We start from the raw sequence: 21,062 nt of genomic DNA, 5'->3' as shown, positions 1-21,062 counted from the left end.
ATGTACTGTATACGATACTACAATGTACTCACTGCAAATACGCAACGAGCGTCTGTGACTGCTATTATAGTGCCTTATTTTATCCTCTTTTTATTATTTTTTATTGTATGTATTTTTTGCATATGTGTTAATAAAAGTCATTTTACATGATCTGGTTCTATTTTGTTGGTAGTGTTATGCCTAACCCTGTAACCTACTGCATGCTACTATGACCTTGTGTACTGAATGCAACACTGTAACTGCACCTTCTGCATATAAGCTACAACGCATGTACGTACTATATATGCATTTTTTTTGAGTGTACGGTATGACCGTTATGAACGACTGCATGAAACTCTATGAGTGACTGCACGATATGAAACGTTGTGAGTGCTTACGTGCACTGTGACCTACGTGCAGTATGGAAACTGCCATGTGTCGCGAAAGCAGTGTGCAATGAGTGTAGTTACCGTGTATGTGTTACGTGTGGAGCGAAGATATGAGCGTAGGCTGTGTAGCAACGTGTGGCATGGATGCTACGAGTGACTGCACGGTATGGCCGCTGTGAGTGATTGCACGGTATGGACGAACCGAATACACACTTAAAGGAGATATCCAGTGGTGACTCAGTGGTGAACAACTTATCCCCTATCTTAAGGATAGGGGATAAGATGCAGATCGCGGGGGGTCTGACCGCTGGGGCCCCCTGCGATCTCCTGTACTGAGCCCCGACAGCCCACGGGAAGGGGGCGTGTCGACCTCCGCATGAAGCGGCGGCCGACACGCCCCCTCAATACAACTCTATGGCAGAGCCGAAGCGCTGCCTTCGGCAATCTCCGGCTCTGCCATTGAGATGTATTGAGGGGGTGTGTCGGCCGCCGCTTCGTGATGGGGTCGACACCCGCTATCTGGCCGGAGAGCCGGGGCCCTGTACAGAGAGATCGCAGGGGGCCCCAGCGGTCGGACCCCCCGCGATCTCAAACTTATCCCCTATCCTTAGGATAGGGGATACGTTTTTCACCACTGGACTACCCCTTTAATGTTGAAGGTAATGCTGAGAGTGACTGAACGTGCAAACGTAAGCGAATGAAAGCGTGATGCAAGTGCCATCCCAGAGTACCACCTGAAGCGTGTGAAACATGAGATGACAGTGAGTCTGACCGTGAATGTAAGTATGGCACATGTAGCCATGAATTAACGAACAGTAACCACCTCCTGACTACGAGTCAAGATTATAGTGAACACCGTTCCTAACTAACTAGCAATGGCTCTGAAGACGTGTCAGCAACCACCGCAGGCAAGTGGTCACCCTTGAAGAAGGGTCAAGATTGCAGTGACCACTACCCGTGTGACGAGAATGCTCTGCGTACGTGACAGTAGTAATGACGCACTGAACCCTATCTGATGAACATAACAGATTTAGCAGTAACTCAGCGCCTATGTGTAACAGCTGCAGTGTTTACCATTTAACTAGTGTGATGGAAGTGTTATGAAAAGTGGTGACAATGAGAACCCGATCTCACTAAAAAATAATGACCGTGCAAGATGAGGAATAAAACGGAACGATATCTGATTGGTACTGACCGTAGCCACCAGTGTAGTTTTTGGAAAAAGAAAAACAGGAGTGAAATGACCACCAACTGTATACAGACCACCCAATCTGGGGAGGAGAGGAGAAACGTTCTAGGCTACCTGACCACTTGCGTGCACAATCTGCCTAAAACAAGCCGATAGCTGACTTGCCTAACCTCAACCTAACCCCCCCTCCGTGTATATCTGATCCAACCCACTGCGACAAACCCTTATCCCACATTGTATCTGCAACCCCTGCCTCAACTCCCCCCCCCCCTATAGAACGATACATGTGATTGGTGCACCAACACCGGTGTACCAAGACCCCTCAATGCATGACTTATCATAATCACATTGCAACCATATATTTAGAACAATTACTCTTCTTGCTATATTATATGTATGTATATTTATTTGTATCTATTATCGTGTATTTATGATTTAAAAAAAAAACTTCTTTTTTTTATTTACTTGTACTGCATCGCCACCTACCTACCAGAGGCGGAACTGCAGCACAAGTCTGCTATACCCACTGACACGTCGAGACTCCGCCCGGCCGGAGTCCCGTGTGTCACGTGACACCGCCGGAGCGGGGAGGCCCATGTGGGATGCGACTCCCTGTGCCGGACAAGCCTGCCAGGTATCGCAACCCTGTCCAGGTACCTGGACACATGCGGTCCGCTCGGGCAGCACTACCCCGCCGCAAACTAAAGCAAAATAAAAAAATTTTATTTACCACTTTGTTCCTGTGGACCAATCACAGTGAATGAGCTGACTGGGGGGTAAAGTTCATTTCCCCTGCTCTGCCCGCCGCTAGAAGTCCAAGCAGAGCAGGGGAAGATGACGCAGAGAGCTGCGGCGGGGGGGCACCTACAAAACAGCTGGAGGTGGCGGCATCTGCATCAGAGGCAGCAGTGAAGCTCTTCACTGCTGCTTCTGGTAGTTTCAAAACTACAACTCCCAGCATGCCCAGACAGCCTTCAGCTGTCTGTGCATGCTGGGAGTTGTAGTTTTGCAACATCGGGAGGGTCGCAGTTTGGAGACCACTGTGCAATGGTCTCCAATCTGTGCTCTACCAGTTGTTGTAAAACTACAACTCCCAGCATGCCCAAACAGTCCAGGTATGCTGGGAGTTGTAGTTCTGTAACATCTGGCCCTTCAGATGTTGCCGAACAACAATTCCCAGCATGCTTTGGCAGTCTGGGCATGCTGAGAGTTGTAGTTTTGCAACATCTGGTGGGCTACAGTTTGGACACCACTACGCAGTGGTCTCCAAACTGTTCTCCTCCAGTTGTTGCAAAACTACAACTCTCAGCATGCCCAGACTGCCAAGGCATGCTGGGAGTTGTAGTTTTGCAACAACTGGAGGCACACTGGTTGGGAAACATTGTCTGTTTCCTAACTCAGTGTTTCCCTACCTGTGTGCCTCCAGCTGTTGCAAAACTATAACTCCCAGCATGCACTGACAAACCGTACATGCTGGGAGTTTTAGTTTAGCAACAGCTGGAGGCGCATGGATTGGGAAACACTGAGTTAAGTAACAAACTCTAATCAGTGTTTTTCAACCAGTGTGCCTCCAGCTGTTGCGTAACTACAGCCCCCCATGATGAGAGTTTTAGTTTAGCAACAATTGGAGGCTCCCTGTTTAGGAACACGTTGCATTATGTGCGCTCTTCCCAGGGGAGAGCACAAAAAAATGTACTAACCTATATTTCTTGCTTTTCTTTTCTTCTCATTTCAGATGCGTGAATGTGGAGGACTACGTCAGATTCGGTGGACTGCGACGATGACCAGCATTTTTTTTTATTTCAATAAAATGGTTAACAAGGGCTGTGGGGGAGTGTTTTTTTTTTTAAATACATTTTATTTTCAGTGTGTCCGTGTTTTTTTATAATTGAATTTACAGGGTTAGTGGTGGAAGCCGTCTTATAGACGGAATCCATTACTAAGCCGGGGCTTAGCGTTAGCCCCAAAATCAACTTGCGCTAACCCCCAATTATTACCCCGGTACCCACCGCCACAGGGGTGCCGGGAAGAGCAGGTACCAACAGGCCCGGAGCGTCAAAAATGGTGCTCCTGGGCCTAGGCGGTAACAGGTTGGCGTTATTTAGGCTGGGGAGGGCCAGTAACAATGGTCCTCGCCCACCCTGGTAACGTCAGGCTGTTGCTGCTTGGTTGGTATCTGGCTATGCGTTTTTTTTTGTTTATTATAAATAAAAAAAACGTGTGTGGTTTCCTAATTTTTTCAGTATCAGCCAGATGCCAACTAAGCAGCAACAGCCTGATGTTGCCAGGGTGGTCGAGGACCATTGTTACTGGCCTACCCAGCCTAAATAACGCCAGCCTGTTACCGCCTAGGCCCAGGAGCGCCATTTTTGATGTTCCGGGCCTGTTGGTACCGGCTCTTCCCGGCACCCCTGTGGCGGTGGGTACCGGGGTAATAATTGGGGGTTAGCGCAAGTTGATTTTGGGGCTAACGCTAAGCCCCGGCTTAGTAATGGATACCGTCTATAAGACGGCTTCCACCACTAACCCTGTAAATTCAATTATAAAAAAACACGGACACACTGAAAATAAAATGTATTTAAAAAAAACACTCCCCCACAGCCCTTGTTAACCATTTTATTGAAAAAAATTATTTTAAAAAAAGTGTCGGTGGGTATCGGGGTAATAATTGGAGGTTAGCGCTAGCTGTTTTGGGGGCTACCGCTAAGCCCCGGCCTAGTAATGGATTCTGTCTAGAAGATGCCTTCCACTACTAAGTCTGAAAATTCAATTATTAAAAACACAACACATTGTAAAAAAAAATTTATAAAAAAAACACTCCCCCACAGTCCTCGTTAACCCTTTTATTGATATTTAAAAAATCCACTAAATCTGACATAGCCCTCCGCATTCACAGATCTAAATTTTGAAGAAAAAAAAAACTAAAAAAAGTTTAGTACAGTTTTTGTTTCCAAACACCAGCAAAAACGCTAGAAAAAAATGCAAGAAAAACTGACAAAATGCAGGAAAAAGCTGGGACAGTTTTTCTGGCGTTTTTTCTGTTGGATAAAAACTATCAATGGAATCCGACCTCAAAGCAATAGAGCAAAATCCCTGTGGGGGAGATTTATCAAAATCTGTGCAAAGGAAAAGATGCCCAGTTGCCCATAGCAACCAATCAGATCGCTTCTTTCATTTTTAACAAGGCCTCTGCAAAATGAAAGAAACGATCTGATTGGTTGCTATGGGCAACTGGGCAACTTTTCCTCTGGACAGGTTTTGATAAATCTCCCCCTGTGTCCACTTTTCCTGTGAGGTGTAGATCAGGTGTACAAATAGAACTGTGTGTAAATTTAGAACTTTGCACGAAATTTATCATGTGCCTTGCACAAGTGTGGTAAATTTGGTGCAAATGGGCGCATGCGCGGCTCATGAGTGCGGATGCAAGTAATGTGAGCTCCGTGCCCGCCACACCGAATTGAGCTCCTTTAAGCGCCTTACCGGCTCCACAAGCGACAGGACTGACCGTCCGATCCCGCCATGTCCTCCAGGCGAAACAGGCAGCAGAGGCAGAAGATTTCGGGGAGATTATCCCAGTCAATCCCCGAGCTGTTCTGCGCCTCACCAGCCACCAAGATGGCGCCGACATCTCCTCAACACTCTGACCAGCAGTCGGACGGGGAGGACGGAGCAGCCGCTGCACAGCATTCAACTGCTGACATGTACCGGAATATCCAGAAGCTGTTCCGCACTGAACTTCAAAAGGAGGTGAGTGACTTCTCTCAGCAAATACAAGCGCTGGGCCAGCGGGTAGCGGATAATGAAACCCGGCTAGATGAGCTGGCTGACGCGGCAGAGGTTGATTGCCGCGATATAGATGCCCACAATGACAAGTTGGAAGCTCTGGAGCTAAAACTGGAGGATATTGAAAATCGCTCGAGGAGAGCTAATCTTCGTATCAGGGGCTTACCTGAGACCACCACCGACCTTAAGGGGACTGTTACGACACTGTTTGCGGCCCTCCTCCCGCAGACTGCTCCTGAATTGCTTCGTATGGACAGGATTCACAGGGCCCTGGCCAGACCACGCAACCCTGACACTCCTCGAGATGTTGTGCTTAAGCTGCACTATGCGGAGGTTCGGGACTTGATCCTGTCGGCTACAAGGAATGCCCCCAACTTGCCAGCTGTGCCCCCAGAAGTCCGGATTTATTCAGACCTGGCCCCTTCCACGCTGGAGAGGAGGTGCTCCATGCGCTCAGTTACCCTAGCCTTGCAACGTGAGCAGATTAAATATAGATGGGGATTCCCGTTTTCCCTTTCATTTCAAGTTGGGTCCCGCAACTACACGGTTCAATCCCTGGCCGCAGCGCAGGAGGCTCTTCTTAAAGAGCGCATCGCTTGGTCCGATGCACCCCCACTACCGCAACGACAGGGTCGCCCTGCTCGAACCTGGACTGTGGTCCCTTCAACTTCTCGCCCAGCCGACACCCTATCCCGGGTCGAAGAGCGGATTACCTGACTTCCATATGGCCCTGGATGGACTGGTGGACTAAGTTCATGTTCATTTTTGCTCAGTCCTTGTCCATACATGTTATGCAGGAGTAGGTGATGACTGGACTGCATGTTCTCTCGACTCCCAAGATGGAAGTATGTCACTCCACTCTGGAGTGGGTTGTGACTCTCCATGTTCTTTTCTTTGTTTTTTGTTTTGTATTGTATGTTCTATCAGTTTTATGTATGGTTTGTGGTATGCCACCATTGCATTCAGGCTCTTGTGAGCCCTCAGGGAAGCCTACATTGCTTGTTATTAGTCCGGGGCTGCCTCTTAGTATGTCTACTGCTATGTGGGGGGGTTGCTTAGCTTTATGTGTCTTCAGGGGTGATGTGTCGTATTTTATCTCATAATGTGAGGGGACTTAATTCCCCCTCTAAGCGCCGGAAGGCATTTAAGGATTATATACGTCATAAGCCAGACGTTATCTGTATACAGGAAACTCACTTTACGCCTTCTTCCTTCCCCTCCCACCTTCATCCTACTTACTCTAGGTTTTATCTTTCTTCTTTTCATACTAAGTCCCGTGGGGTTGCTATCTGCTTTCATAACTCTTTTCCCTTTGAAGTGTCATCCATACAGACCGACCCTGAGGGTCGTACTTTGATTATACTAGGTACGTTATACGGTAAAACTGTATGTTTGGTAAATTCCTACGCACCTAATGTTGACCCTATTTCCTTTTTCTTATCCTTATGCTCTAACCTGTCCTCCCTCTCTTATGATGTGCTTTTGTGGGCGGGTGACTTTAATTTTGTATTAAATGGCAAGCTAGATAGGTCCTCTAATGCTCCCTTCAGACGCTCTGGTACCCAGCACCGTACCCTGTTAGACCAGTTTCGTTCGCTGTCCCTGGCGGATACATGGAGAGAGCATAACGGCTCCGCCCGTGGGTACTCTTATTACTCCCCCTCCCACCAGCAATATTCCTGCATAGACTGGATCCTTACTAATACTACTACTCTACCCTACCTGTTATATTCTAGGCATGTATTGTCCTCATTGTCTGATCATGACATGGTGATGACTGTACTGAACCTTGTGGGTCGCCCTACCACTCCGTCTAGCTGGAGATTGAATGAGGCTCTTCTGTCTAACCCAGCGGTGAAGCAACAGGTCTCTGACTCTCTGAAGTCGTATTTTGATATTAATTCGACTCCTGATAGTGACCCCATTTGGGTGTGGGCGGCTCACAAGGCCCACATACGAGGTACCTTCATTGCTATAGCCTCTGGTATCAAGAGGGACCAAGATAAATATGTCACTGTCCTAGAGCATAGACTATCTAAGCTGTCCCTTGCCCACCAGTTACACCCCTCTTTATATCTTTATAAGGCACTCCGTGACACTAAGCTGAAGTTGGATGCGGTTTTGTCTCACCGGGTGGAGCGGGCTATCCGTTGGACGGGAGCTCTTTATTATCGATTCGCTAATAAACCGGATCGGTTGCTAGCCCGCCAGCTGAGACGAAGACGTATGCTCAACTATGTTCACAGACTGCAAATTCACCCAGGTTCGTACTCCTCACACTCTCAACACATCTACAAGGCTTTCTTCGACTTTTACTCCCGTCTATATTCTGAACCTCACCCTCCGCCTGACTTCTCCTCTTGTTTATCTTCTTTTCTTGCCTCCGCAAATCTTCCTTCTCTCAACTCTGATGATAAAGAGGCTCTGGGAGGCCCTATAACTGAGGTGGAGGTCACCAATACTATTTCCGGCCTTAAATTAGGGAAAGCCCCCGGTCCGGATGGACTGTCAGCCCATTATTACAAAAAATTCGCCCCTATCTTATTACCCCATTTGACATATTTGTATAACAAGATTTTTTCTGCTTCCACCGTTCCCTCTGAGTACCTGGATGCACATATTGCTGTCATCCCCAAACCCCAAAAGGACCCCCAACTAGTTTCTAATTATAGACCGATTTCCCTTATAAACATTGATACCAAAATTTTAACATCTATCTGTCACGATGCCGGCTGGCAGGTAGTGGACCCTCTGTGCCAGAGAGGGATAGGCGTGGACCGTGCTAGTGGACCGGTTCTAAGCCACTACTGGTTTTCACCAGAGCCCGCCGCAAAGCGGGATGGTCTTGCTGCGGCGGTAGTGACCAGGTCGTATCCACTAGCAACGGCTCACCTCTCTGGCTGCTGAAGATAGGCGCGGTACAAGGGAGTAGGCAAAAGCAAGGTCGGACGTAGCAGAAGGTCGGGGCAGGCAGCAAGGATCGTAGTCAGGGGCAACGGCAGAAGGTCTGGAAACACTGGCAAGGGACACACAAGGAACGCTTTCACTGGCACTAAGGCAACAAGATCCGGCAAGGGAGTGCAAGGGAAGTGAGGTAATATAGGGAGTGCACAGGTGATAACTCTAATTGGAACCACTGCGCCAATCAGCGGCGCAGTGGCCCTTTAAATCGCAGAGACCCGGCGCGCGCGCGCCCTAGGGAGCGGGGCCGCGCGCGCCGGGACAGAACAGACGGGGAGCGAGTCAGGTAGGAGAGCCGGGGTGCGCATCGCGAGCGGGCGCTACCCGCATCGCGAATCGCATCCCGGCTAGCAGCAGGATCGCAGCGCCCCGGGTCAGAGGACGTGACCGGGGCGCTGCAGCGGAGGAGGTGAGGCGAGCGCTCCGGGGAGGAGCGGGAACCCGGAGCGCTCGGCGTAACAGTACCCCCCCCCTTGGGTCTCCCCCTCTTCTTGGAGCCTGAGAACCTGAGGAGCAGACTTTTGTCAAGGATGTTGTCCTCAGGTTCCCAGGATCTCTCTTCAGGACCACAACCCTCCCAGTCTACTAAAAAAAAATTTTTTCCTCTGACCTTTTTGGTAGCCAAAATCTCCTTGACCGAGAAGACGTCCGAGGAGCCGGAAACAGGAGTGGGAGGAACAGATTTGGGAGAAAAACGGTTGAGGATGAGTGGTTTGAGAAGAGAGACGTGAAAGGCATTAGGGATACGAAGAGAAGGAGGAAGAAGAAGTTTATAAGAGACAGGATTAATTTGACACAGAATTTTGAAAGGACCAAGATAGCGTGGTCCCAACTTGTAGCTAGGGACACGGAAGCGGACATATTTAGCGGAGAGCCATACCTTGTCTCCAGGGGAAAAAACGGGGGGAGCTCTTCTTTTCTTATCCGCGAACCTCTTCATGCGTGAAGAAGCCTGTAAGAGAGAATTTTGGGTCTCTCTCCATATAATGGAAAGGTCACGAGAAATTTCATCCACAGCGGGCAGACCAGAGGGCAAGGGGGTAGGGAGGGGGGGAAGAGGGTGACGGCCGTACACCACGAAAAATGGGGATTTGGAGGAAGATTCAGAGACCCTGAAGTTATACGAGAATTCGGCCCATGGAAGGAGATCTGCCCAGTCATCCTGGCGGGAGGAAACAAAATGTCGCAAATAATCACCCAGGATCTGGTTAATTCTTTCTACTTGTCCATTGGACTGGGGATGATATGCAGAGGAAAAATTTAATTTAATCTTGAGTTGTTTACAGAGAGCTCTCCAGAATTTAGACACGAATTGGACCCCTCTATCCGAGACAATCTGCGTAGGCAACCCGTGAAGACGAAAAATGTGTACAAAAAATTGTTTAGCCAACTGAGGCGCAGAAGGAAGACCAGGAAGAGGAATGAAATGTGCCATTTTGGAGAATCGATCAACGACCACCCAAATAACGGTGTTGCCACGGGAAGGGGGTAAATCAGTAATAAAATCCATACCAATCAGAGACCAAGGCTGTTCGGGGACAGGCAGAGGATGAAGAAAACCAGCGGGCTTCTGGCGAGGAGTCTTATCCCGGGCACAGATAGTGCAGGCTCGCACAAAGTCCCCAACATCCGTCTCCAGAGTCGGCCACCAATAGAAGCGGGAGATGAGTTGCACAGATTTCTTGATGCCCGCATGACCTGCGAGATGGGAGGAGTGACCCCATTTGAGGATTCCGAGGCGTTGGCGTGGAGAAACAAAGGTCTTTCCTGGAGGAGTCTGTCTGATGGAGGCAGGAGAAGTGGAGATCAGGCAGTCAGGTGGAATGATGTGTTGCGGAGGGAGATCAACTTCTGAGGCATCCGAGGAACGAGAGAGAGCATCGGCTCTAATGTTCTTATCGGCAGGACGAAAGTGAATCTCAAAATTAAATCGGGCAAAGAACAGAGACCACCGGGCCTGGCGAGGATTCAGCCGTTGGGCCGACTGGAGGTAGGAGAGGTTCTTGTGGTCGGTGTAGATAATAACAGGAAATCTTGATCCCTCCAGCAGATGCCTCCATTCCTCAAGTGCTAATTTAATGGCTAGAAGCTCTCGATCCCCGATGGAGTAGTTCCTCTCCGCTGGAGAGAAGGTCCTAGAGAAAAAACCACAAGTGACAGCATGCCCGGAAGGATTTTTTTGTAGAAGAACAGCTCCAGCTCCTACTGAGGAGGCATCAACCTCCAATAGGAAGGGTTTGGAAGGGTCAGGTCTGGAGAGCACGGGAGCCGAAGAAAAGGCGGACTTGAGTTGTTTAAAGGAGTCTTCTGCTTGAGGAGGCCAGGACTTGGGATCAGCATTTTTCTTGGTTAAAGCCACGATAGGAGCCACAATGGTAGAAAAATGTGGAATAAATTGCCTGTAATAATTGGCGAACCCCAAAAAGCGTTGGATAGCACGGAGTCCGGAGGGGCGTGGCCAATTTAAGACGGCAGAGAGTTTGTCTGGATCCATCTGTAGTCCCTGGCCAGAGACCAAATATCCTAGAAAAGGAAGAGATTGGCATTCAAACAGACATTTCTCAATTTTGGCATAGAGTTGGTTGTCACGAAGTCTCTGAAGAACCATACGGACATGCCGGCGGTGTTCCTCTAGATTGGCAGAAAAAATTAGGATATCGTCCAGATATACCACAACACAGGAGTATAATAGATCACGAAAAATTTCATTGACAAAGTCTTGGAAGACGGCAGGGGCATTGCACAGTCCAAAGGGCATGACCAGATACTCAAAGTGTCCATCTCTGGTGTTAAATGCCGTTTTCCACTCGTCCCCCTCTCTGATGCGGATGAGGTTATAGGCGCCTCTTAAGTCCAATTTAGTGAAGATGTGGGCACCTTGGAGGCGATCAAAGAGTTCAGAGATGAGGGGTAAGGGGTAGCGGTTCTTAACCGTGATTTTATTAAGACCGCGGTAGTCAATGCAAGGACGTAGGGAGCCATCTTTTTTGGAGACAAAGAAAAATCCGGCTCCGGCAGGAGAGGAGGATTTACGGATAAAGCCCCTTTTTAGATTCTCCTGGACGTATTCGGACATGGCAAGAGTCTCTGGAGCAGAGAGAGGATAAATTCTGCCCCGGGGTGGAGTAGTACCCGGGAGGAGGTCGATAGGGCAATCATAAGGCCTGTGAGGAGGTAGAGTCTCAGCTTGTTTTTTGCAGAAAACATCCGCGAAGTCCATATAGGCCTTGGGGAGACCGGTTACAGGAGGAACCACAGAGTTACGGCAAGGGTTACTGGGAACCGGTTTTAGACAGTTCTTGGAACAAGAGGACCCCCAACTCTTGATCTCCCCAGTGGACCAATCCAGGGTTGGGGAATGAAGTTGAAGCCAGGGAAGTCCAAGGAGAATCTCCGAGGTGCAATTGGGGAGGACCAAAAGTTCAATCCTCTCATGATGAGATCCGATGCTCATAAGAAGGGGCTCCGTGCGGAAACGTATGGTACAGTCCAATCTTTCATTATTTACACAATTGATGTAGAGGGGTCTGGCGAGACTGGTCACTGGGATGTTGAACCTGTTGACGAGAGAGGCCAAAATAAAATTTCCTGCAGAACCAGAGTCCAAGAAGGCCACTGTAGAGAAGGAGAAGGCAGAAGCAGACATCCGCACAGGCACAGTAAGACGTGGGGAAGCAGAGTAGACATCAAGGACTGTCTCACCTTTGTGCGGAGTCAGCGTACGTCTTTCCAGGCGGGGAGGACGGATAGGACAATCCCTCAGGAAGTGTTCGGTACTAGCACAGTACAGGCAGAGGTTCTCCATACGGCGTCGTGTCCTCTCTTGAGGTGTCAGGCGAGATCGGTCGACCTGCATAGCCTCCACGGCGGGAGGCACAGGAACAGATTGCAGGGGACCAGAGGAGAGAGGAGCCGAGGAGACGAAACGCCTCGTGCGAACAGAGTCCATATCTTGGCGGAGTTCCTGACGCCTTTCAGAAAAACGCATGTCAATGCGAGTGGCTAGGTGAATAAGTTCATGTAGATTAGCAGGAATTTCTCGTGCGGCCAGAACATCTTTAATGTTGCTGGATAGGCCTTTTTTGAAGGTCGCGCAGAGGGCCTCATTATTCCAGGACAATTCTGAAGCAAGTGTACGGAATTGTACGGCATACTCGCCAACGGAAGAATTACCCTGGACCAGGTTCAACAGGGCAGTCTCAGCAGAAGAGGCTCGGGCAGGTTCCTCAAAGACACTTCGGATTTCCGAGAAGAAGGAGTGTACTGAGGCAGTGACGGGGTCATTGCGGTCCCAGAGCGGTGTGGCCCATGACAGGGCTTTTCCGGACAGAAGACTGACTACGAAAGCCACCTTAGACCTTTCAGTGGGAAACAGGTCCGACATCATCTCCAGATGCAGGGAACATTGGGAAAGGAAGCCACGGCAAAACTTAGAGTCCCCATCAAACTTATCCGGCAAGGATAAGCGTATCCCAGGAGCGGCCACTCGCTGCGGAGGAGGTGCAGGAGCTGGCGGAGGAGATGACTGCTGAAGCTGTGGTAGCAACTGTTGTAGCATAACGGTCAGTTGAGACAGCTGTTGGCCTTGTTGCGCAATCTGTTGTGACTGCTGGGCGACCACCGTGGTGAGGTCAGCGACAACTGGCAGAGGAACTTCAGCGGGATCCATGGCCGGATCTACTGTCACGATGCCGGCTGGCAGGTAGTGGACCCTCTGTGCCAGAGAGGGATAGGCGTGGACCGTGCTAGTGGACCGGTTCTAAGCCACTACTGGTTTTCACCAGAGCCCGCCGCAAAGCGGGATGGTCTTGCTGCGGCGGTAGTGACCAGGTCGTATCCACTAGCAACGGCTCACCTCTCTGGCTGCTGAAGATAGGCGCGGTACAAGGGAGTAGGCAAAAGCAAGGTCGGACGTAGCAGAAGGTCGGGGCAGGCAGCAAGGATCGTAGTCAGGGGCAACGGCAGAAGGTCTGGAAACACTGGCAAGGGACACACAAGGAACGCTTTCACTGGCACTAAGGCAACAAGATCCGGCAAGGGAGTGCAAGGGAAGTGAGGTAATATAGGGAGTGCACAGGTGATAACTCTAATTGGAACCACTGCGCCAATCAGCGGCGCAGTGGCCCTTTAAATCGCAGAGACCCGGCGCGCGCGCGCCCTAGGGAGCGGGGCCGCGCGCGCCGGGACAGAACAGACGGGGAGCGAGTCAGGTAGGAGAGCCGGGGTGCGCATCGCGAGCGGGCGCTACCCGCATCGCGAATCGCATCCCGGCTAGCAGCAGGATCGCAGCGCCCCGGGTCAGAGGACGTGACCGGGGCGCTGCAGCGGAGGAGGTGAGGCGAGCGCTCCGGGGAGGAGCGGGAACCCGGAGCGCTCGGCGTAACACTATCCTGGCCCATAGACTTAATTCCATCCTCCCCCGTCTTATCCATCCCAATCAGGTCGGATTCATCCCGGGCCGTCAAGCTCCTGATAACCTCCGTAAAGTCCTGAACATTCTTCATTGGAGCTCCTCGAAATCCATACCCCTACTGGCATTTGCCCTCGACATCGAGAAGGCCTTTGACAGTGTCACCTGGCCCTATCTATTTGGTGTGCTCCGTTACATGGGATTTCCGGGTTCCTTTGTACACATTCTCAGCTTGCTATACTCCAATCCCTCTGCCTTTCTTAAACTGCCCGCCATCACTCCCTCCCCGGTCAGGATCCGCCGACTCTTTTTGCGCTGGCGATGGAGCCCCTGGCGGCCACGATCCGTATTTCCCCTGATGTGACGGGAGCGAGGATAGGCTCCGATGACTATAAACTTAGTTTATTTGCAGATGATTTACTTCTCACCATCACCAACCCTCTTGTCTCCCTCCCTAATCTGTTTAGTATCCTTTCCCGATTCTCAGCCCTTTCGGGATTACGGATAAATAACTCCAAATCGGAGACCCTCTTCCTCCATGTCCCATCGCACACAAAAATTGATCAATTTGAACTTTGGCTTCCCAGACTCTCTCTCTAAACTTTCCTACCTGGGCACTGTCCTTACTCCATCTATCTCTACGTTGTACCAGGCTAACAATCCTCCGCTTTTCCAATCTATTCGTTCTGACCTTCGATCCTGGGACCTGCCTTTTCTGTCGTGGCTGGGACAGGTTCACACGGTTAAAATGGTTGTGCTCCCCCGTCTTCTCTATCTGTTTCCTTCTCTCCCTATCCCTGTCCCGCCTGCTGATCTCCGAGCTCTGCAAAGAGATGTGTTTCGTTTTATGTGGCGTGGTAGAGCCCCCCGTATCCCGAGGAAAATGATGTATTTCCATAAAAGATTGGGGGGGTCTGTCTGTACCAAACTTTGCTAGATACTACCATGCAGCCAGGCTAGCTCAGCTTATGCCGTTCCACGCCCCCTCTGGTGCTCCTCTATGGGTCCGCTTGGAATCCTCCCTCACCTCTCCGTATTCTCCCTCTGCTCTTCTTTGGTCTATTCCACCTGTCTCCCATCTTCTCCCATCTTCTGCTTTGTTGACTCTATACTCTCTGTCGCTTTGGCGAAGGGTCCGGTTTAAGTTTTCATTACAATATGGTGCTTCTCCCCTCACTCCTCTCTTTCATGACCCCTTTTTCCTCCCTGGTCTCCATACAACAGCATTTGCGTGGTGGACGTCTAATAATTTCAGATATCTCCATGACTTTTTGTCCCGTAACAAATTGACGACGATGGAGGCATTCATGACACAACACTCACCCCCTAGTTCTGAACTCCTCCGTCTTCGTCAAATTTTTTCCTTTTTGTCCACACTGTCCCCTCCCTCTAACACTGTCTCCTCATCCTTCTTTGAATCTACCGCCTTATACTCACCTCTTCGCTCTGGCCTGCTTTCCCTGGTCTATGCACACCTCATTTCTCCTCCTGAAGGTTGTAAACTCCCCTTTATGCAACAATGGGAATCCGATCTCCATGTTACACTTACTCCAGATAAGTGGCAGGAATGTTGTGAGCTTCTTAGTAAAGGTAGTTGGCAGGTATCTCTTACTGAAACATCCGTGAAAATTCTCCATAGGGCCTATTATGTCCCCTCTAGGCTCCACGCCATTTATCCAATGGTTTCCCCTTTATGTTTCAGGGGCTGCCCCTTGGTGGGGAACATGTATCATATCTGGTGGGGTTGCCCTATTGTTAGACGATTTTGGAATTCTATAGTCACACTGTTGAGAGAAGTGTGTTCCTCTAGATGCCCCCTCCAACCTGCCTTTTGTCTACTGGGGGCCCATCCTACAAAAATGCCTAACAAGGTCTTCCGTCTAGCGCAGTTTATTCTTTTAGCTGCACGTATACACATTGCAGCTAGCTGGAAATTACCGTCCTTGTCCTTACCAAGGGTAGTAGATCGGGTCAATGTTATTATGTTGGCGGAGAAACTCAATGCTATTAAAGAGGATGCGGTAGATAGATTTGAGTCTGTATTGTCCCCGTGGATCTCTTCCTCTTACTCCCCGGATGTCAGATATCCATTCTCATTGTATTAGCCTCCCTGGCTCACCCCTTGCTGTTCTATTTTGTACCGCATACCCGTGTTTAGTTGTTTAAGTTCTCTCATTGCTATTACTATTTCGACACCTGGGCTGTGTCCCGGGAAATGTACAGCCTTGTTCAACTATCTTTAACCATAATAAACTTGGCTTTGTTTGTTGCTAAATTTGGTGCAAATGCACCACATTTAGACCAACCAAAGTGATCTAAAAAAGATGTCTACCTACACCAACATTGATACATGTCCCCCTAAGTGACTCTTTTTGGCCATTGAAGTGAATGGGGTTGGCTGCTCCTGTTAAGGGTACAAGCAAACTACGTTTCTGCCACTGTTAATCGTATCTGTCGGTATACTGCCGAAAACAGGACGCCAATGTATACTGTTAATTTGAGCAGCGGACCCCATTCGCTTCTATAGCTGAACAGAATCACTCTAGTGACTCCGTTCGGTATGCGCTATTTTAAACAGACCCATGGCGGAGAGTATTGCACCCTTAAAATGGTGCATAGGTCCTAGAAGTGAATGCGGCCCTCTGCTCCCATTAACAGTATATGTTGACATCCTATTTTCAGTGGGATGCTGATGGATATGACCTACCCTTAGTATAGCATGAACCTACCCTAATGGACTGTGGCGGAGATTGATCAAAACCTGTGTAGGGGAAAAAGTGGTGCAGTTGCCCATAGCACCAATCATATTGCTTCTTTCATTTTTAAGAGGCCTTTTTAAAAATTAAAGAAGCAATATGATTGGTTGCTATGGGAAACTGTGTCACTCTTCCCCATCACAGGTTTTCATAAATATCCTCCTGTATAGCTAGGCTAAGAAGGGGTTAAGCCACTCCACGCTGATTGATGATAGAATTCACTAGTGACCCTTAATGATACACCTCACACCTGACATCTCCCGTCCTATCACAGAGCGGCTCTGGTATCATTCACAAGGTATAAAGCTCCAGGCTATAGCAGACTGAGGTATAGGGGGCTGCTGACAAGATGGGATTCTGTGGAGCAGGTTTGGGGATTGCACTGGTCCTTTGGACCTATTGGCTGGGATCTGTAGTGTGTGCAGTACAGGACTACTGGGATGATCCTTCCCATCTGCATTGTGGATCTGAAGTGATGGAGTTTTCTCTCCCTTCTTTGCTGGAGGATGCAGCCTTTGCTTTGACCATCATTGGTGAGTGCTACAATATATTAGCAAGTGAAGCCTAAAACCCTCTGTAAGAAAATATTATAAAATATGACTTGTGATCTCCACCTGTAGTGATTGGGCTATAGTGACTTTGTGGCAGCTGAATAGCTATAGTGTCAGTGGTGTCTCCTGACATTGGTTTATCAGACATGTAGCTAAAGTCTTTACTCATCTATCCTGGCATAAAGCAGTGTGGTGCATGTCCTACCAGCAATGCCTCTTAAATTACAACTGAATCTCACAGGTGACCCTAAAAGGGCCTTGTCTGGTAGCAATCCCTCTAAAATGAGTATGCCACAAGTTTAAGGTCTATTCACATGTGTGGTATTGTGTGCAGGATTTTCTGCTGCAGATTTCAATGTAAACTGATCACAGCTGAAACCCTGTGCATCAAATCTGTGCAGAATAGTGTGACTAGATCCTAAAGGTGATCTCCTGTTTAGTAAAGGCTGTTCAGGGGAACTCTGCCAATAGACATCCTATCCCCCTGCCCAAAATGATATGCGTTAAGATGTCTGATTGCAGGGGTCCTGTTGCTGGGACCCCCTGTGATCTTGGCAGCACCACAACCCTCACCCCACACACCCCTGAGCATTGTAATGTCTCCTCCCATAGAGTTGCATTGAGGGGTGTGGCCATGATGTCATGACCACTCAAGCATTCAGAATGAAATTTTCCCAATGCTGGGGTAGTGGAGTAGTTTTTTAAGGTCAAGGTTTTTTTGTGTTTTCCTGGAGGCCATTCCGCCTCAAACTTCAGTGTGCAGCAGAATCCCATTGCTGGCTGTGGGATTCTGCTGCAGAGTTTGAGGTGGAATGGCCTCAGGGGAAAAAAAACCTGACCTTAAAAAGCTTCTCCACTACCCCAGTGTTAGGGTAGAATTTCTGCACTAGAATTTCAAAACTTAATTTCATTTAGGAAATTCCATAGTGTGAACTCGGCTACAAAGCTTAATCCCACTGCTTAAAGGAGTACTCCAGCCCTGATCGTGGGGGGTCCTGCCACTGGGGACCCCCACTATCTTGCATGCAGCACCCACCTCTGGGTGTTGCATGTAGCCTTGGAGTCTGCTGGGTCAAGACTATAGGGCTGGAGTATTGTGACATCATGCCCCACCCCCGCAATGCAAGTCTATGGGAGGTGGTGTGACGGCATCCCATAGACTATCATTGCGGAGGTGGGGCGTGACGTCATGATACTCAGGCCCCGTAGTTGTGACCCGGCAGACTCTGCGGGTGCATGCAGTTCCCAAAGGTGGGTGCTGCATGTGAGAGACCCCCATGATCAGATATCTTATCCCCCTTATCCTCTGGATTGGGGAGAAGATGCCTTGGGGTCAGAGTACCCCTTTAAATCTAGTGCCTAAATTCATCTCACACTGAGAAAGTCTATTGATCACAAGTTTTGGTGCTAGTCTTAGACAAGAGTGCCATCCTGCCACCAGCCATCCGGACAGTGATGCTTTAGAACTAAAATCAAGTAGTGACATAAATTGCAGTCTGGCTCTATCCTTAGACTCTTTTAATTTTCCTGCAATGTGTGGATTCCTAATGCAAATAAACAGGATTGCTGTGGAAAGTTACAGCAAATCAGACTACTCCCTTAGAATGCTCTCCAGCTGTTGTATCACTAACTCGGCATACTATGAGTTGTAGACTTTGCCACCGGTTGGTCATCACTGCCAGCTTATAAACATACACCAGTTGTACTATGGCCACTAGGTGGTGTGTTTGTAATTGGAATAAACATGGAAACTTTAATGCCATCTAATGGAGACTCTGCTATATGACAGTGGTATTTAAAAGGATATAAAGTTAAAGGAGTAGTCCAGTAAAAACACACTGGGACCACCCATCCAAATCCCTCAGTGCCCTGGCTCTCCCATGAATGACTGTTGTCTAGACCATGGCACGAAGCAGTGGTGACCATGCCTTCCTCCATGTATCTCTATGGGAGAATCGGATACATGAATGCTATGGAGGTGGCATGTCAGCTGACTTTGTGCTGTGGTCAACCCAGCTCTTTTCCTGCACAGTGCGCTGACTCCATATTAGATCACAGGGGCTCATTTGTCTGGGAAAAAATGTTACTATATAAAATTCTCCTTTTAATGTTGCATTTTGGTTCCAGGTTTTTCTAGATACAAATTTTTACTGCTATAAACACTGACATGCCATGCAAATCCTGCAGCAAATGTTAGGGGGGGGTCATGGGTCACAAGGGGTTCTGTAAGGCCTGAACACTTAATATTGTAGCTGTGAATGTCATCCTTGGGCTCAATAACTGTAAGATATCTGACTACTTGTAGACAAGGATGGAAAGTCTCACTACCTTCACAATGACTCCTCTTGTGGAACCTGGATTGGACAGAAATCTGACAGCTCAGTGGTGATTGGTTCTTCCTTTGATGGCTGCTATGTGCGCAAGGAGGTAAGTCATGATGGGATCTAGAATCTGACAGACTGGACTCCCTGATCATTGGGGAGCAACATCTGAGTAGGATCAGTCACCCCTGCTAAGGCATTCCCTAAGCATCACTTGTTCACACATCTTAATACTGTACAGTACCTTAACTTGGTCACTGCACTGTGCTATTTACTCGGGTACATTTTTGCAATATATGATGGTAGCGTGAAGTATATGTAAGTGGTGGCCCAGTACAGAAGTGACACTTTTGTACAATCTATGGTCCTTCTCAGGTGGATTCTGTCCTAGTCCTCTGGCTCCTCAGGACTCTGTGTTCCTACAAATGGTTAATGTATTATCTAGATGAATATACATCTTAGTCCTGTAAAGATGGGTGTGTGTGTGTCCAGATAATTTGGAGATAACCTATAGGACCCCCAGTCCTCCTCCTCCTCCTCCTATATAAACTAAGGAAGGAGTTAGCTAGCTCTCTTGAGTTCCAGTCTTATCTGAGTACAGAAGTCAAGACCTGAGTGTCTGGTGTCCTGAAGAGACCCAAAGCCTAACCACGCTTCCACCTACCGAGTGCCCCACAGGTAAATGTCAAAGCCTGGTAATCTATCACAGGGGTGAAGTCTAGTCAGTCCCAGTTAACTCTGCTTAAGTCAGCTTGGGTCTGCATAATCCACATATAGGGTACGTTCCCACACGGCGTATTTTGCTGTGTATTTGGTGCTGCGTATTTTCCTACCCATTGACTTCAACAGAGAAAATAAAATATGCAGCAGCAAATACGCCGTGTGGGAATGTACCCTTACAAAATAATCCGCACTCTAGAAGTGAGAGGGTTTTCTCGAAGCACTTACTGGTAATTCCATAGGATTGATGATCATGACTGACGGAATCATAAATGAAAGCTCTAAGACACTGACCTGACAAGGGGACATGGGCATCTCCCAAAAGTCTCAAACAAGTAGAGCATTTATTTAGAATTCTGACCATTGTGATCATCAATCCTACAGAATTATCAGTGAGCTACCAGAGACAATACATAAGTGTTGCTCGCGAATATTCGCAATGCAAATTTTATTCACGAATATCACATATTCGCAAATTCACAAATATTAGTGAATATAGCGCTATATATTCATAATTACGAATATTACTTTTAATTTTTATTTTTCAGTTATCCCTCTCCAGCTTGTGTGGTGTAAAGAAGGCTCTAATACTACTGTGAGACTGGCGTGCAAATTTTCACATATGCAAAAATAAAACAAGCATATTACAAATATGCGAATATGACAAATATTCATCCATATATTTGCAAATTTGAATATGGCCTATGCCGCTCAACACTAATGCATAATAGGGATCGAGAGTTTTAAAGTAAAACAAACGTAGCCAGCACCTAAACCCAATAAACGGGTGCACGCTGCTGTGGAAAGTACAAGACATGTTAAAAAAGAAAATGGCGGCAGCACACTTGGTCACAATTGGGGGGGGGGGGGGGGGTGGCTCCCTCTAGCCGTGCATCCCCTCCCCCTTTATCAAAGGAGGTGGTTTTAGGTTGTTAGTGGATCCAGCATGTCGCCCAGCCTGAGGTGAGTGAATGTTAGGGTCCCATCCTATGAGGCCACCTCC

At 48.5% G+C, this 21,062-nt stretch overlaps 1 protein-coding gene across 11 annotated transcripts in view; it reads left to right on the top strand.

Moving 5' to 3' along the window:
* LOC130267318 (zona pellucida sperm-binding protein 4-like) overlaps nucleotides 1–21,062 on the top strand; it is a 112,936-nt gene that overhangs the window by 84,719 nt on the left and 7,155 nt on the right. For 7 of the 11 annotated variants that reach the window (XM_056516868.1, XM_056516872.1, XM_056516871.1 and 4 more), the window contains one exon: nucleotides 19,324–19,445. In XM_056516868.1, coding sequence (XP_056372843.1) covers nucleotides 19,324–19,445 — 122 coding nt within the window. Of the gene's footprint in view, nucleotides 1–6,164; nucleotides 6,186–6,420; nucleotides 7,604–16,610; nucleotides 17,001–19,323; nucleotides 19,446–21,062 lie in introns of those variants that run through there. The other 4 variants (XM_056516865.1, XM_056516864.1, XM_056516867.1 and 1 more) reach the window with 4 other exon arrangements.

This window comes from Hyla sarda, chromosome 4 (genome assembly GCF_029499605.1).
Source record: "Hyla sarda isolate aHylSar1 chromosome 4, aHylSar1.hap1, whole genome shotgun sequence".
Lineage (NCBI taxonomy): Eukaryota > Metazoa > Chordata > Amphibia > Anura > Hylidae > Hyla > Hyla sarda.
Note: the sequence above shows the minus strand (reverse complement) of the source record. Positions and strands in the feature narration are given on the sequence as shown.